Below are 18,107 nucleotides of genomic sequence, written 5' to 3' on the forward strand. Positions count from 1 at the left end.
AAAACGAGAACTACACTAAGGGTTAATCTTCAAGATTAAGAACAAACGCACATCATGGCAAAAGTTTATTATCAACATACAGTACATCACATGTCTGCACCGAACTGTGTACAGTTGTATAAAATACATGATAAAAACATGGAATGGTAGGTACAATTTCATATTTGGCGAATATCACAGACTGGACAACTGGACCCATGCACAAGCTAAACACGTTAACACTAGTACAAACAGGTGATAGTGACATGACGGCTGTTTACTAACACTACAACTATGTGCTTGTGGAGGGAGCAGAACAAAACAAACATGATGTCAGTGAAAACAGATTATAAATAGGCTTTTCACCATTACCCATAAGAGGATATTAAAACGCGTGTAATTTTACTGTGTTTAATACAGTGAGATTTCTCTTTTCTTTGCAAAGACAAAGTTAATAATGAAAATCACCAACCATTACAATGACAAAACGTATTCTATAAAACTCTGTCAACTGAATCGTACTTACTGTTCTTTAATCAGAAAAATATATTTACAAAACATTTAAAAAATATACTTCATATTAAAATCAAATATCCTCACACAAATTATTTATTGGAACTACATTAATAAAATCTTGATATTTTTATTGATTACACAAGTCTTTGATTATTATATTGTAAGTTATTTTGAATTAACCATTGAGCTGCAACTTGACTTTGTCAATATTTGTAAAAAGTATATGACAATACAAATTATTTTATTACATTTGTATAAACAAGAGGACCAAGTCAGAATGGTCTTCCATTTCATTCCACAACTTTTGGCATTTTAAACATACAGGGGACAAACCAAATCCATTGTACATATTGAATTAATGTCAATAAACTGTATTGTCTTGTCCCTATCTAAAAGTGACTAATGTTTAGTAAACATTAATAAATTGATTAAGAGACCACCGGCCAGGCAAACTAGGTGTTACCCATGGATCTGAATCACTCTAATACTGATTTTATTGCTATGTCAAGTTAATCACCAATTCTCATGCTTTCCAAATCTTAAATGGTATCTCATATTATGAAAACATAAGTGTCAGAAATGATCTGCACACATATGTGTAGTCAAACCTCTAAGTAGTTGGTTATATTTTTTATAAATAACAGCAGGGAAATAGGCCTAAGAGCAATATCAATTGGGTCAAAATTTGTTCTGGAGCAGTAAAATTTATCATGTAATTTTTTAAGACCAAAGTAGTGCTATGTGATCTATTCCCAATATGTAATACAGCCTGTGAAATAACTACATGCTTTCATTAAGACTTTACTTTGAGGTGCCTATGTTTTTGAGTGAGTTATAATTTTATTAAAGAAATTAATTATGCATTTCAGAACAGTGTAATAAACAAGTTCAGAGCTCAGTGTGATATCGCTCCACAGAACTAAATACAATATAGTATACACACTTGCCCCCTGAGCTATAATTTTATTAAAGAAATTAATTATGCATTTCAGAACAGTGTAATAAACAGTTCAGAGCTATGTGATATCGCTCCACAAAACGATATCACACAATGTAATATACAACACATGCCCCCTCCACAGTCACCACTTTTACTAATGAACAATAATACAACATAAATTTAACATTTGGTGTATGATTGTTTATTTTATTTGTATTTTAATGGGTATCAGAAAACATGTGTTTTATTTATTGTGTTCCTTCTTGATGTTTTTGTGGTGGAAATATTTAAAATCACAATAACTTTTGAATAACACAAATTTTGTACAGAAAAATTCATTATAGTTTCCAATGACTTTTGAACATTTACAAAAAAAAACTACTATTATACTAATCCGTTATATCAGTATATTAACAAATTTACTGTTTTATGGAATGTTTTCAAGTACCCATTAGTATACTACTTTGCAGTTACCCTGTAGTTATTAAGTTTAGCACAAAGATTAACCATGCATTTTATAGAGTTCATTTTTAAAATCCTCTTACTGTGAATACCAAATTTACTACAGACAAATATTTCTTAAAATTTAACTAAAACAGTTTTAAAATCACTATCAGTGTCTTATAGGAACTTGAATTTCCTCATTTAAGTGATCTTAGCAAAGTACATCCAACCTTTCCAGTTGTTTTGACGAAACAAGAGAACAAACTATGAAATGATGAGCGATTGCAATCTAAGAACTTAAAAAATCCTAAATTTAAAATCAAAGAACTTTTTAAATTTAAAAAGGACTAAAGAGTACTGGTGATAAAATTTCACAATATTTTAAATTTATTTTAACTTTTAGAAATACAATATGTACATAATTACAATATTGTATTTTAAAATAAATTATTAGGCCATTTTCTATTTGAAGCCAAAATTACATCATTAACAATAATTTAAAATAAAATTTGTTTATACCTAATTAAAAAATAATATTTAAGTAAATATACTATAGCATACACTGTATTTTAGAAAAACACTTACAATTAATAACATAAATTACTTAGAGGCAAAAATATTTTAAATTCACTATCATGGGAGTTCAAACCTAGTCAAGTGGAATACTTTATTATAGTTAAACATATATTTTGACAAATTGGTGTAACCATTTAATCATGCTATATATTTTGTTTGCAGTTGAAACACCCTCTAAACTTAAAATACATAAATGTTGTTATTGAAACAAATTGAATTTCAAACCATCCACTGTCAAGGAATATTAAACACACACATTTACGATGAACACAAATTTGTTTTAAAAATATATTTCTGAGTAAAAACTTCATAAAGCAGAGGAAGTATTTGAAAATGTTTTAAAATAGTTCAACCTACAGTCATCCTGTTTTACAAAATAATGTTTTTAAATAAATATTTTCTTTTCTATGGTACATTTGAAAAATAAAATAAAACCATTAATTGTACCATGTAGCCTAAAACATTTAAAAAATTTTGTAATGAAATTTTATTAGATAATTTTATTATGCCGCTTTGGACGGGACAAATTTCTTTAATACATTTTTAAAATCAATTTGGAGTAAAAACACAGACTTTCATTATCATATGAACTCTTTTAGTGGCATAAATGTATATAAGGTGATTTCATGGAGTGAACCATTAGACATTGGCCAGTTTCTCTCAGTGTCAACATGACTATATTTGTAGCTAGTCAGTTGTTATACAATGATGTTTTGAGGTTATGTTGGTCAGAAAATCATACGTTATTAGAAACCTTTTTACATGACAATCAAACAACTAAATACTACTAAACATTTGATTAATTATTAATAGGTACAATGGACTTTTTCAAATGACTTAAGGCCCACTCTGTATGTTGAGAACACCATAACAAATTGCAAAGTAGATGTTTAGGCATTTTTCTACATATGTTTTGGTTTTGAAACAAAAAAAACACACCATAAGGATTAACAATGGTTTTCATTTTGATTCATTGTAAATTTGTATATGATTATGAGAATCATATTTATGTAAGTAAACGTGACTAGTTTAATGAGTTATTGCCACAAGTTTGTATCTGCTGTCATTGTGTTTGGATGTTTATCCAATAAATTTATTTACTTGTAGTTCATATATTTTGCTTCTTGTTAGGAATTTGTATAAGTTTTTTTGCATTGTGATAAGTTAAAATTAATTCATAAAACATCAATCATTCAATAAAATATTGTTTTTAATTGGAAAATCAATTAAAACGATAATCATTATTCCTCTGACGTTTATTAAATAACTATAAAATATAAGTTACATAAGTTATTTGCGGTGGTAAATTACAATTATTGTTAAAAAAATAGGAAAAACAATGTGACTGTAAAGCTTGCACAAAATTTGGTACAACATTATTTAAGTTTACAATAAAGGTACACTTTATTACTAAAAAATCATTTTTGTATTGTATGATTGTGAACTTATATAAACTTTCAAACATATAATATGGTAGTATAAAGTTATTAAAAAATACTCACCATGCATTTTCAAAAACTTCAAATTTTTAGTATACCAGTACATGATTTAACATTAATTGTTTAACAGTATGTTTGTCATTTATTTTACGTTTTTTATATAGACAAGGTCTTGCAACAAACTAATTACAAGTAATGGTATAGTACAATCTCCATTCCATTGAAACTGAATGCAGAATGTGTCAGGAGCAGAAAGGATAATTGAAAGGGTAAACCAAATAATTAAATACTACAGCACAGAGAGGTTGTACACTCCTAATAAATGCTCAGAGTAAAAAGATGTTAATTAGTTACACACTTAAATCACTCACAAAAATATATCACATAAACAGTACAATAGAGTGGAAGAACCAAACCCCTTAACTAACAGATACATTTCTACAAAACAAGATTGTCTAAATACAAATAATAAAATTACTTTCATGAGAAAGTAAGCAATTAAAACACAATAAAACCTTGCCAGTTACAATGCTTACAATTATTACAAAAATAACTTTTTACAACATTTGAACTACTTTTAAAAACTGCAAATTTATAAATTAAATTAATTTTTCTGATTAGAATTCCTATTAAATTTATTAGAAAAACATTTCAGACCTATACAATAAATTGTTTACTTACTGATTCTTTTGGATAGAGATAATTAAACTTGTAAACTTTTCGATGTTCCAAAACAGGGTACATTTGTTACCCTGCGATTTTAACCCCTTTATTGCCAACATTTACTTTTATGGATGTTGAAAAACTAAACAAAACTAGCAGTGCCTGTAAATTGAATTAATCCAAAATCTATCTACAGTAAGTATTTTCTTTAGAATAAAACACATTAAATATGGAAAATATTTTGATGTTACACTTCAAGAGCTTCTTGGTTATTTCAGCCAAACAATATATTATTTATACACACTATGTAGTGTGTATTATTCTTACTTTTAAACATTGTTAATAATTGAAATGTTGAGGATGGAGCTTGTATTGGCTACTATTAACTTAATTACATTTAAAACACACAAACCAATACTTAAAAACTATTATTGTTGTCAAAAGTAATGGTTTGTGTGTTTTAAATGTAATTAAGTTAATTGTTAATAATTGTGTTATTATTGTTTTTGTCTTCCGATTCAGGTGAAAACTTTTACAGTGCTATATCTAAGATTTTATTAATTTCTGTAATACAATAATTGTAAATCAAGTGTATGAAGAAAATTGTGTACTGCTTAAAATCTTTTACTATTGTTTATAAGCTGTCAAAAAATAAACTGTAATTACAGAGGTTTTTGGATTTCAGAGTAAAACTATAAAAAACCCAAAATAATGTTTTAATAATGATTTGGGAAGCTATACACAAATGATTTTTTTCATGAGAGAATAACTGTGTTTTCATAAAGAGATTGTAAATAAACATATGGACAAATAAAATTGTCAGCAATGTTCATAAAATAAAATTGTAAAAAACTTTTTTTGTAATTTTAGTAAATGATAAAAACTAGACACACAAAACATTCTTACACATACGAGTATTTTATGAAATACTACAAAAAGTCACAATTGGACTGGTAGTTTCAGTGAATAACATGCTAAACCGTCAATAGGAGCTCATAGGAGCTAAGTTGCCTGACAGTAAAAGGGTTAAAATTGCATTTTTAATTACTTGGGTACGTTTTACTACATACTTTTAGACATAATGTACAGTGAAAACTGTTAGATGGTTATATAAAAATGTGTATGCAACATTAATTAATTTTAATAATGAATTTGATGGTTGATAACATAAAACTGGATTTGTCACACAAGAAGCATGCAGAGATGAATGATGTTTTAGAAGTGCTAAGTATTGTCACACAGACACAACATTTATGTATGGTTTTAGAATATTTTAGATGTGTATATTCTGTACTGTGGTTATAACACTTGTGGTTGTAAGTGAAATAAAAAAGGAAAAATTGAAACAAAACTTATTTATTTACCATATAAAAAATACATTCATAACAAGATAATCACATTTTTGAAACATGTGCCACAACTGCTTGGTAGGGAAAATATGTCTTCTCTACACTCTTACAATTATACAACCAAGATGATTTTATGTGATCAAAGATCTTTCCTGAACATTGTGTTTTTTTTAATATACATGATTTTATGGATACAATAATGTGCCAATTTAAAAGAGGCTGAGGTGGACATTACTTTGGACCAAGGTGTTTCTTAAGTAAGGGCTGATTTATGAACTTTATCCTGTAACTTATTTTATAATAAAGATTACTGAATTGCTCTTGTTACACTAAAAAATAATTTTCTTATACCAAGAAAAGTGTCAGCTGCGGATATTTATTACCAAATTTGTGAGATTTATGGTATAATGCCATAAATAGAGGAAAGTGCAAATTTAGTCAGAGTTCAGTTAGCCACAGAAATTTTCACAACAAAGGCAGCTCAGATTGACCACCTGCCTGTGGTCACAGGCAATTCGGTGACTGAAGTTGAAGTGAAAATTTTTGTGGAAAGAAGATTCACAATGACCACAGTTTCTTAAGGATTTCCATAAAGTCTGAACTTAGTAATTAACAAATTTGTGTCTTAGAACCTAAACTTTAAAAACTGTGCTCTTGTTGCATCCTAATATTTCTAACAAAGAACGACAAAAACAAAGAACAAGTATATCATGACCTCAATGACTTGTAACAGAGACGAAACCCATATCATCCCTGAGTCAAAGAAACAATCTATAGAATGAAGTCACACATTTCCTGTCAAGATCAAAGCCAAAATGACACTCCACTAAATCATGGCACCCTTTTTCTGAAATATAGACTTTTTCTTAGCAGATGGCTGTAAAATCTAACCATTAGTGAAGAAATCTACTGATCAAGCTCCAACGAGCTATTTAAAATACAAATAGTGCAGCGTATTGATGAATAGAAATTTCCAATATAACGCAAACTCTCGACTATTCTCTCAATGCTCTACAGACCTGCGATTTGATGGAATACTATTTCAGATTGGAAGAATTGAATCATCTACCATGCAACCCTGACCTCTTGCCAAAGAACTATAACAATGATAAAGGAGTGAAAACAGCTGTAAATTATTAATTATAAAAATAGCTGGCAATTTCCTATAAAAAGGATTTTTATCCAATGATAAGATAGGAAAGAGTGTAAACAAAATACTGTAACTATGAGGAAAAATAAAGAAATATATCTATAATTTGAAAATAAATGTTTTAAAACTAATTATCTTTAAAAAAACACAGTTCTTACTTTAAAAAACACATTTCTAGTACTATATTGAAGTAAAAAACCTATTTTATTATTTATATGACTACTAATCAGTAGAAGTGAACTATGATGCCTACAGAGTTGTTAATTATTCAATTAAATTTATAGAATAACTGCACAATATTTCTTACGAACTGGTTAATTTTTCCAGATATAGGGGTTTTCTGGAAGGAATATCCAAATTTTGACAATTAGATTCTGTTCTCCATAAAAAAGATAAATCATAGTGTTATACATTGAGTATACTAAATTAAGGTCTGTATGCATTCTTGTCATAAAGAAAAGTAATTTATAAGCAGCAACTTTATCACAAGTTATTTTATCAATCTTACATAATTTTCTTATCATTACTGTACTTGACATTTTGTCTCAAGTAATCGGCCACTATACACTGACATAATAATCTGATTGATTTATGGCCTAAAAACAAATTATACCGCATTGTTCATTAATTCATAACAATTAACAATATTTTAAGAACTATTATGCTTAATTATGCTTCACACCCACTCTTGTTCATCTCCAGTATCAGAAATAAAACATCAGAGTTCATTATTTGATGACATAAAAGCTAAGTAGCACCGCAAAAATGGATACGAAAAGTAAAGAGAGTAAGAATAGCGAAACAAGTGTATACAAATGCAGATAATGTGTACTTAAAATGTTAGGTTCAGATGAAATAACTGATAATTGTTACAAACAGTAATTAAAAACATACTTGCAATATACAAGGGTCATTTGGAAAGTAAGCTGCCAAGTTATCTGATCAACCAATGAGTTGAGGTAGCGGTGCAATCCAGGTGGCACTTTGTAGCTACATTCATTGCGCTTCTGACAGTGTCATTCTGTTACGCCATTCTCCACAAGCGCTCTACATCACAATCAACTCTCCCCACTGACTGTGAACTACATAGTATTATTCAATTACTTTCGGGAATGGAAATTCAACTGGTGGAAGTTCATTGTGTTCTGTGTAATGGAGGAGACATCAAGAAATATACTGAAGTTAAAAAAGGCACAGTAATATTCAAGACAAAAGCAACCGTCTGTGATTACCTTTCCAAAAAAAATCATCATAGGTTCATAATCCCAAATCTTTCAAAGCATTTTTCCACAGATAACAATAATTATTATGAAAAACAATCAATTATGAAACTGTTTTGTATTTATCTTCTCGACTCTGATTTTTTTGAAATACTGGAATTACATATAAATTTAAAAATATAAATTACTAACAATACAGCATTCTTTCAAGATACTTAAAAGAGATCATGCATATAAAGAAGTAGAAAATTGTACTAATTTAAATGTAATGTATAAACTTATAAAATGTTGAGTCTTAGCCTCAATTCAAGATGACATTAAAACCAAATACACTTGTAATATTTCTTGAAAGATAACATTGCTCAGATATCTGTAATTCAGGGTTGGAGAAAGTACTCAAGTGGAATACAAAGACATTTTTGGCTACAGGGATATCTGTTATACATGTTTTTTTTTTATTTATATATTCTCATTTAATTAGCAAATACCTAAAAAAAGTTCTTATATGCACCCAGAATCGTACTTTAGTTAGAACAAAATTATAACACACTGTTCACATTAATTTGTGTTAACAAGTATGAAAAGACACAAGTTTTCAGAGACAGGGGTGTTTCTACACCCCGTAGAAACGTTGAACTGATATTGTTCACAGGTAAGCGTATAATTTCTTATATAACAATCTACACACAACACTAATTGCTGTATTAGTAACACACGTATTGTAACCATTTGGAAAATAATAGTAATTAGACACTAAACAATTTGATTTAAAAATTATAAATCTCACATCCAAAACAAAACTGAAGTGAAAATTTAAAACAGTCAATTGAAAAATACAGTTAAAACACAAATTCAATCTGAATCAACGTTGATTGAGGCAGTTTGTCTGATGCGAAACTGTCGGGACTGTAGTCAGTTGTAAACAATATCCAAATAACAACAGTATTATTGTACTTAATGTTATTCTGACTAAATGAACTACTGACATACTAACTGAACCTACGATAGAATACGTCTGGTGTAGATAAATAGTATATAATTATTAACAGACTAGGTTATTATGACTTTATAAATTGTAAACCTTGAAAACATTTCTCACTAAAATGTACAGTTCAGTACTTTGCAAACCAAGTAAAAGCACTAGTAGACATTCGTAGTTGACAGGTAAGAAATTAAATTTTATTCAGTACAGAGATAAATAATGCAGTTAAGAGGTGAAAATGTGTTTGAAACCGATAATTATGAAATACTACTAAACAATTGCAAGACATTAGTGCTGTAAATGTTATGAAATTAAGACTCATAGAATTAAATACTAAAAGTGTGTGTGAAATATTAACATTGAGCAAGCAAATGAACAAATACATAGCAAAACTCATTGTTCTTGAAAAAACTTAGTAAGTCAAGGAAATAGGCCATATTTTATTGAATAATAAAAGGAATGGGTCGATACCAAAAAAATGTATTCCAATAACAAAATTGTGGTCTTCATTCTCGATTCTAAATTTTATACAGATTCCTGTATTATTTGTAACTAACAACATTATATCCTGTATAGTTTTGTAAAATGTAAAGCAAATTTGGCCAGTAGAATCAGTCAAAAACATATTTCAATCCACACTTAAGTGTGATAAAACATTTTCAGATATAAAATTACATAAATTCTTATTTAGGACATATTTTAAACATCTCCACAAATTACAAGATATACCAAAGTCTGTTTGTTTACCACTGAGCAGTGGATGTCCACCCAGACTGACCACTCACTGACTGGTAATGCATGAATACAAATATAAAAGCATGAACTGTAAGCAAAACCTAACCTAACCCAACCTACTCAGTCTATTTGTCTACCACTGAGCAGTGATATCCACCCAGACTGACCACTCACTGACTGGTAATGCATGAATACAAATATAAAAGCATGAACTGTAAGCAAAACCTAACCTAATCTAACCTGCTCTCAGTCTGTTTGTCTACCACTAAGCAGTGATGTCCACCCAGACTGACCACTCACTGACTGGTAATGCATGAATATAAATATAAAAACATGAACTGTTGTAAGCAAAACATTTTCTATAAAACTAAAGTAATTGGTTAGTTTAAGTATCTATGATTTTTCATATAATGGTTACAACAATATCAGGTTTTAGTGATCAATAATTTGCGTGCTGTCAATCAGCTGTTTGGCCAATACACGACCACAAATATATTATATAATACAAAAATATTATTTAAAAATTTAATGTAAGTAATGTACCACAGGGTACAATAACAGTTTTAGCAATATGTAATTTTCTCACTGCTGATAAGGTTACCTCTGCAAATAGACTTATTTGAAGATTCGGTGGATTTGAGATTTAGCTTCCACACATCACTAGTCTTTATATTGTGAAATTGAGATTTTCCAAGTGCGTTCCAAGCATTTCTTTCAATTTTATTCATTACTTTGTAATAACTTTTTTTCATTTGGTATAGGAATCGACCCATCCTTAAATAATAGATTAGGAAATGGTATTCAATAGTATCACATTTAGAATAAGTTTGCTTTTGTTAAAATTTTAATTAGCAGCCAAGAAAATTAGTCAGTTTGAAAATGCAAAAAAGTATATTTCTTTAACATGTTTATATTCCTCCAGTAAATTGTCAGGAATTTAAACAGCAAGGTATGGATTAAAAAACACTATGTAAGCAAAGAATTCCAAAATATAAAATATCCTCACAACATACCTAATGCAACAATAGCTGACAATAACATAAACAACCTTTCACTTAACAAACATACAATAAAATCATCTAAAAACTACAACTGGTAAAACTTCATCAAATTATAACAAATCACGATACAGTAAACTTCAAAAATATTTGGTTTATCCAACGCTACTTTTTCACAAAAATAAAATATTTCAAGGTCACTATGACATGAACAAATTTGGCAAGTTTTGAACGGTGTTTTGCGTTGGAAATATATTTGTACAAAAATACAATATTTTTACACATAGTAAATCTGACAATTCTTAAATATCTCAATGCAGTTCATTTCCTCCTAGTCAGTTCCCTTTAAAAGTCTTTGGTCAATTTCTATTTTAACTATGTTTTCTAGTAATCAAAAATACAAAAGAGGATTTATAAGTTAACATTAAATGTTAACAAGCTGTACGTAAAAAATTATTTCCTCAAACTGAAGATTTCCCATCATAAAATTATCTTATGCTTAAATACTTTGAACATTTTTTCTGTCATGCTAGAACGTTTAAGTATTACTTATGATCCTGTAAAATAGTACTTCAATATAGAAAAATGATTCCCTATTCAAAAGTATTTCTTACAAAATAATTAATTATATTAAAATTCTGAAAAAATGGTTTAGTACCGAAAAATCACTGTTAATTTTATGTAAAATAACACTTACAGATTACTGTTTTGTTAATGAAAAGAAATATAGTAAAAATTTGTACTGGAAGACAATGTAAGAAAATATTGTAGAAAAACAGTTTTTAAATTTATATTTACTTGGGAATAAAAAAGTCAATAATGGATGTTATAACAATATACCCCTGCTTAAGCAAAGTGGGCATTCCTGGGAAATGTAAATACAATTTAAGTGTTAAAGAAACTATGATTTTCAGTACAAAAACTCTGACGGAGCATCACCAGTTCACTGACTCGGAGGAAATGGAATGCAAGTCTCGGTAGGTTAGGACTCATCGCCACTCGTCGTCTCAGTACAAGGTACAGCCGAAGTGTCAACCAGCTGATCCAGTTCTGGAAAAGTGCGGGTCAGGATAAAGAATGCCACGTCCTCGCTGCCCCAGTAGGCCGTATGCGAACTCAACATATTGATGTAAGTACGTGCGCTTACGCCCAGTGAACCTGACACTTTGATCACATAGTCCAGTCGATGCTCTAGACCTGGGTCAACATATCGTGTTAGTAATAACTTCATATTACAGAACCAATAGCTAATATATGTTTTACATAAAGTAGCATTAACACAATGACTGCAGCAGATGCACATTGCTAAAACCCTGAAATAGGTACATGACTCATAACTCATGTCGGAGTAAAGGTATTAAGAGAGCCTTCATCGTCAGTAAAAGAAAAATTAAAATAAATTTTAATTCTCTTAAAACCTGGCAAATGCCAATATGTTTACGGAAATGGAAATCAGTACTTAATAAACAGGTGACAAGAGTCCAGGTCAATTGTAAAGACCAAATCTCTTAAGAGGAAAGTAAGATGAGGGGCCATTTTTTATTCATTATCTACCTTAAAGCCCATTATGTTTATTCTGAGAACAGATATCACCAATAATCTCCAGAATTTATTTATTTACTTACTCATCAAAGTACAATCCTTTTATACAAAGCAATTTAAAATTGATTCAATGCGGTAGTCAGCACCAACAACTAAAGACTTATTCTATACTTAAAACTAAAGAGCAAAAATCATAGTAAGTATGAAGTTAATAGTTTATCACCAATAGCATGCACTTAATTCTAAGTTTTCAATATGTTTTGCCTATTTAATAAGAGTATGGAACATGCAAACAATTGATTACTAATTTCAATTTTAAAGGAAGAATGACAATTCATCAAGTAATAAAAGAACAATAAATACCAAAAGGCTGTAACTAATAATTAATAACATTCAACATGCAAAAATTGGTTTCTAATCGTAACAGAATAACTATTAAAGAGTCAACAAGAATAACAATGAATACTAAAAACCATAACCAATAATGAATAGCCTCCTACAAGGACACTCAACATACGATAAATTAATCTCTGATGATTGTAACAGCACAGTAAAATATTAAAGCATCATCAAAAATAACAATAAATGCTAAAAACATATAGATCAATAATAATAAATAAGACATCAATAAGATTCTCAGCATGCTACAATACTTGATTTCTGAATGTAACAGCAAAATTACTATTTTGTGTTAACAAAAATAACAATAGATGACATAATTAAAGACCCCACAAAAAATTTGCATGCATACTCAGACATTTGGCTCCACAGTGATCTCACTAATAAAAACAGATGGTACCTGCTAGCACTGACATGGCCCTTTAAAGGCCCCACAAAAGATTTGCATGCATACTCAGACATTTGGCTCCACAGTGATCTCACTAATAAAAACAGATGGTACCTGCTAGCACTGACATGGCCCTTTAAAGACCCCACAAAAAATTTGCACACATACTCAGACATTTGGCTCCACAGTGATCTCACTAATAAAAACAGATGGTACCTGCTAGCACTGACATGGCCCTTTAAAGGCCCCACAAAAGATTTGCATGCATACTCAGACATTTGGCTCCACAGTGATCTCACTAATAAAAACAGATGGTACCTGCTAGCACTGACATGGCCCTTTAAAGGCCCCACAAAAGATTTGCATGCATACTCAGACATTTGGCTCCACAGTGATCTCACTAATAAAAACAGATGGTACCTGCTAGCACTGACATGGCCCTTTAAAGGCCCCACAAAAGATTTGCATGCATACTCAGACATTTGGCTCCACAGTGATCTCACTAATAAAAACAGATGGTACCTGCTAGCACTGACATGGCCCTTTAAAGGCCCCACAAAAGATTTGCATGCATACTCAGACATTTGGCTCCACAGTGATCTCACTAATAAAAACAGATGGTACCTGCTAGCACTGACATGGCCCTTTAAAGACCCCACAAAAAATTTGCACACATACTCAGACATTTGCCTCCACAGTGATCTCACTAATTAAAACAGATGGTACTTGTTATTTGAACACCTAGAAGTATTCAAAATAACTAAAGTCCTGGTGAGCTAGAGAGGGTATTATATTGCAAGAATGCGCTAAAATAAAATCTTTTTATATGGAAAGATTCCTGCAGCAAGACAATGACTGAAAATTTATGTAAAATGCGGGGCAATTAATTCTGCTACTTATTTAATTAATTAAGAACATTGGAATTTCATCACATCCTGCTAATTGTTAGTTTTTCACCTTCTTAATAGTTGATAACATTTCATAAATTGTGACAGGATATCGTACATATAGATAAAAATTTAATTTTCTAAACCCCTTGAGTGATATAATGCTCAGCCAATTATGTACAATAATAGTAATAAACAAAGACTAAGATAATAAAAGCATAAGATAAAACCAGCTTTGAAAATGATAAAAGGTTAACAGTTAAAATATGATTTAGTTATGAAGCAATACCGATCAAGAAAATCATAACTTGAGGTACTAACAGTTTGTATTAAGGCTGATAGATTGTAAGCATTCTTTTGTTGCAAAACTATTTATTCAAATAAAGAGCAGATGAGTTTGAGCATAGAAGTAAGTGCTTGGTATGTGGGAAGAATGTATACTATATCATCAGTTATGGGATTAAGAAATTCAACTTTTATAAACTTATAATATTTGGTAACTTCCTTTGTTCCATCAGCTAAAAGAACTATCTACTTTATTGCACAGTTATTTATAGTAATTTAATTACTTCTTAATACTTCTTATATTCAAATTCTAAGAAAATGTTTGGAACCAAAGCATCGGTCGAGGTAAATATTTGATTTTAAGGGATGTTACATCAAATGGCATGATATTCTTTGTTTGAAGTTTATTTTTGACAATGGGAGGATTGTGAAGGAAATAGGATTTTCCAGACATTTTCCATCATTCAGTGAAACAAGAAATCAGTAACACCACATTTCTGATTAAACTAGTTTGTAATTATGTATTAGGTTAGTTATTTACCTAAAGAAGAGATCAGATTGCAGATCTCGAAATGTAGTGTTACCGATTTTTTGTTTCACTGAACGATGGCATGATATAATAAAAGTATACCAATTATAGTTGGAATAACATTGAATCTGTACTACCACCAACAACACAGACTTTCATAGTGAACAGAACTTCTATTATTTGAGTGGGCTACATATAGTTCCTTCCAAGAAATCTAACTTCATGAAATGACTCAGCATGACTAAAGACTGGAAATACCACTGCACTATCATCATCAGATGATTATTCATGGACATGTCTCTTCACAACAACTGTTAGGTCTGCAACCAGTTTACTACTTTGAGTGTTTGAGGGACATGTGTAAACTGAACTTTCTGCTGTCTAAAAGTAAATATTTGTCTGTAAAAGTGTGGTTAACTAGCAATTAAAATTCAATTATTTTTTCCCTCGCTACAGCATTAGTTTTTAATTTTCAATGGAAATCATTTTTAGGTTCTTAGGTTAAATAAAAAAAATATTAAACTACTATGTTATAACAATATTGTTTAAACTGTATTTTATTACCTTATATATTTATTATTTAGTTGCCTAGCAACAATTGAATTTACACCAGATCTACCGCTAAAAATAAAATTATCCTTGTTGGCCACTTCCAGGTTTGAAGGTCACATAATTTTCTTGAATTTATTCATCATCACTTTCATTACTATTTTCACTCAAATCATTATGGAAGTTACCATCACTCACTTCATTTTTACTTTCATTGAGTATGTTCTCCACAAAATTACTAAAAGTCTCAGAAAAGAATACAAACTTGCTGTGATGCCATTTCAGGCATAAACTAATCAAAACAATCAACAGATGATGACACACAACAATAGGAGAGAGTCAACCAGCTTCAAAATCGAATACGTTGTGTTTTAACAGAACATCGATATAATAGTACAGACAAATGTCAAAATAATTGATGTCAGGAATATTTTAAAATTATGAACTTAGCATGATGGGCAGCACCTGTCATTGGTAATTACACTGATGCTAACTGATGAAGGGTAATATACGTTATTAGTAACCAATGGGTAAAAAAAACAAGTATTTTCTATACTTTAATCTACATAACAGCTTTACAATGTAAAAATCCAATTTATTAAATACAATAGCTATGACTTACAATTTCCTCGGGTGGGAGAGTCCATCTGCTGGGGGGAGGCGACTCCGTCCTGGTTCTTGTTGGGGCCACGCATTAAACTCCAGATGCTCCATCCTCTATCTGGAAAGTTTTACCTTATTACAATAAAATATATTGGATTTTTTCTAAATTTATTGCTAATATTGGAATATTGATGAAATACTGTCTACTGGTTTCATCTCTTTTAATGTACCAAACTGCATCAAATTCTTCAAGTTAGCCTTGTCTTCTAGTTATCAATATAAAAACCAGATCTAAAATGCAAGTATTTAATAGTAAAGTAACCTAAACTGTTAGAATAACTGAGAGATGTTTTAAGAAAGAAGAATATTTGTGTAGTAAATTAAAAATTTGGATAGCAAAAATTAAAAATTGATGTGCTGGGAATGATTGTGGTTATCTTCAATGGATCAGTCACAGAGCCTTCTTTTAATTCCTTACATTGCTTACGTTCGGAGGCTGCATGAAATACTAATGGTTACAGTGTACCAATCTTCAATTCCATAACAGAAAATAAAATTTAACTACAGAAAATATTTGATTTTATACGGAAATTGTTGATTCCAATATTTAAATGTCAAATTTTCAATTATTTACTCATTGAGGTAAGGTTGCTAGAAGGACACCAAGAGATGAACAAAGACAACAGAAGTCTCACCTCTAACAGGCGTCTCAGCTGGTGAAACCGCACTCTCTTCCTTAGGCGTAGTGCTGGTTGCGGTGGGCGTTGTCTCTTTTGTCACTCCTATCTCTTGCGGGTCTATAAGTTCCAGCGGCATGTTACAGTACGGCACACGTGTGGGACAGTTGCATGGCCAGATGCGGAGTGGTGCGATCCTTGCATAGTCCCGAATCACTAGTGGTTCCAGTCTGTAAAACATTGGCGTAGCAAAAAATTAGGCCTGACCAATTATGATGTTTCTATCATTAGTAGATTTGATTATAATAATCAGATTAGACCAACTGGATCTAATTAACTAGTTAACTAATTAGACAATATAATTTACTATAATTAGTGGGTGTTCATTTAGTCCAACAAGGAGGATTCATCAATGAATAACCTTTAGCATATTAACAGTGGAACAATTATCTTCTCTAGAATAGTCATATTTGAAAATAAGAACTGTGATTTGTTTCATAGTAATATGTGAACATGACGGGTTCAATGACTACCAGTAAAAGATGTCTAACTATGAAACCAAAAAGACATTTTACACAAACAATTTATTTGTCTATTGAGAAAATATTTGACAAAGCTATTTTAAGTATGTAAGTGTTTATTAAAAAATACATTTCTTAGTAAAATTTCTGAGTATAAGTAATTATTAATTATTTAGCAATCTATACAAATTCTAATTCGTTTGTCAAAATTCAATAAAACAAAAGTGTATTTGTTTGTATTAAAGTCCGTTTTATTACAATTTAAAAACAATGTATGATATATAATATTAGGTGAAATTATCTCTGAAATATAAACAAAGAATCTACAATATACGATTCTCACATGGAGAGCCCCAGAAATAGTGGCTACTAGAAGCAGAACCGTCCGCCACAATTCATACGGGAGATGGTTAAGGGATTTTCGACAATAACAAAAACCTGCTTGTATGCAGATGTGTAAACTCCCTTTCAAACTATTTACAACTCAGTTATGTAAATATTCATAAATTAGTGCTTTTTGAAATTTCTTCAGTAACTCTTTCATTTTCAAAGGAGGAATTGGTTTACAATATGTCTTCCCTTAAATATCCATATATATATAAAACGTCTTGAAGTGTGTTGCCTAGTGGCTTAAATAGTCTCTTAGAGCAGTTTTAGAAGAAAACTACAATTGTTTACTGTACAATATTTCGTTGTAATTAACAACTTTGTCAAGTACACTTGTAAAACATACAAG

At 30.1% G+C, this 18,107-nt stretch overlaps 1 protein-coding gene across 1 annotated transcript; it reads right to left on the reverse strand.

The window, feature by feature from the left end:
• Positions 1 to 52: 52 nt before the first annotated feature.
• LOC124366463 lies at positions 53 to 17,108 on the reverse strand. The gene is made up of 3 exons (XM_046823037.1): positions 16,869 to 17,108; positions 16,193 to 16,291; positions 53 to 12,188 (listed from the first exon to the last, which is right to left on the reverse strand). Exons 1-3 carry the CDS (start codon positions 17,089 to 17,091, stop codon positions 11,974 to 11,976), a joined length of 537 nt encoding a protein of 178 aa, XP_046678993.1. The 5' UTR covers positions 17,092 to 17,108; the 3' UTR covers positions 53 to 11,973.
• Between the last annotated feature and the right edge of the window lie 999 nt (positions 17,109 to 18,107).

This window comes from Homalodisca vitripennis, chromosome 7 (assembly GCF_021130785.1).
Source record: "Homalodisca vitripennis isolate AUS2020 chromosome 7, UT_GWSS_2.1, whole genome shotgun sequence".
NCBI classification, from domain to species: Eukaryota; Metazoa; Arthropoda; class Insecta; order Hemiptera; family Cicadellidae; genus Homalodisca; species Homalodisca vitripennis.

What these genes read in the sequence shown, in the direction of transcription:
- LOC124366463 (XM_046823037.1), bottom strand. Translation starts at nt 17,091, where the DNA reads ATGTTTTACAGACTGGAACCACTAGTGATTCGGGACTATGCAAGGATC. An exon ending in AGCTGAGACGCCTGTTAGAG is followed by an intron (nt 16,292 to 16,868) that starts GTGAGACTTCTG and finishes AAAACTTTCCAG; the next exon opens with ATAGAGGATGGAGCATCTGG. An exon ending in CTCTCCCACCCGAGGAAATT is followed by an intron (nt 12,189 to 16,192) that starts GTAAGTCATAGC and finishes ATGTTGACCCAG; the next exon opens with GTCTAGAGCATCGACTGGAC.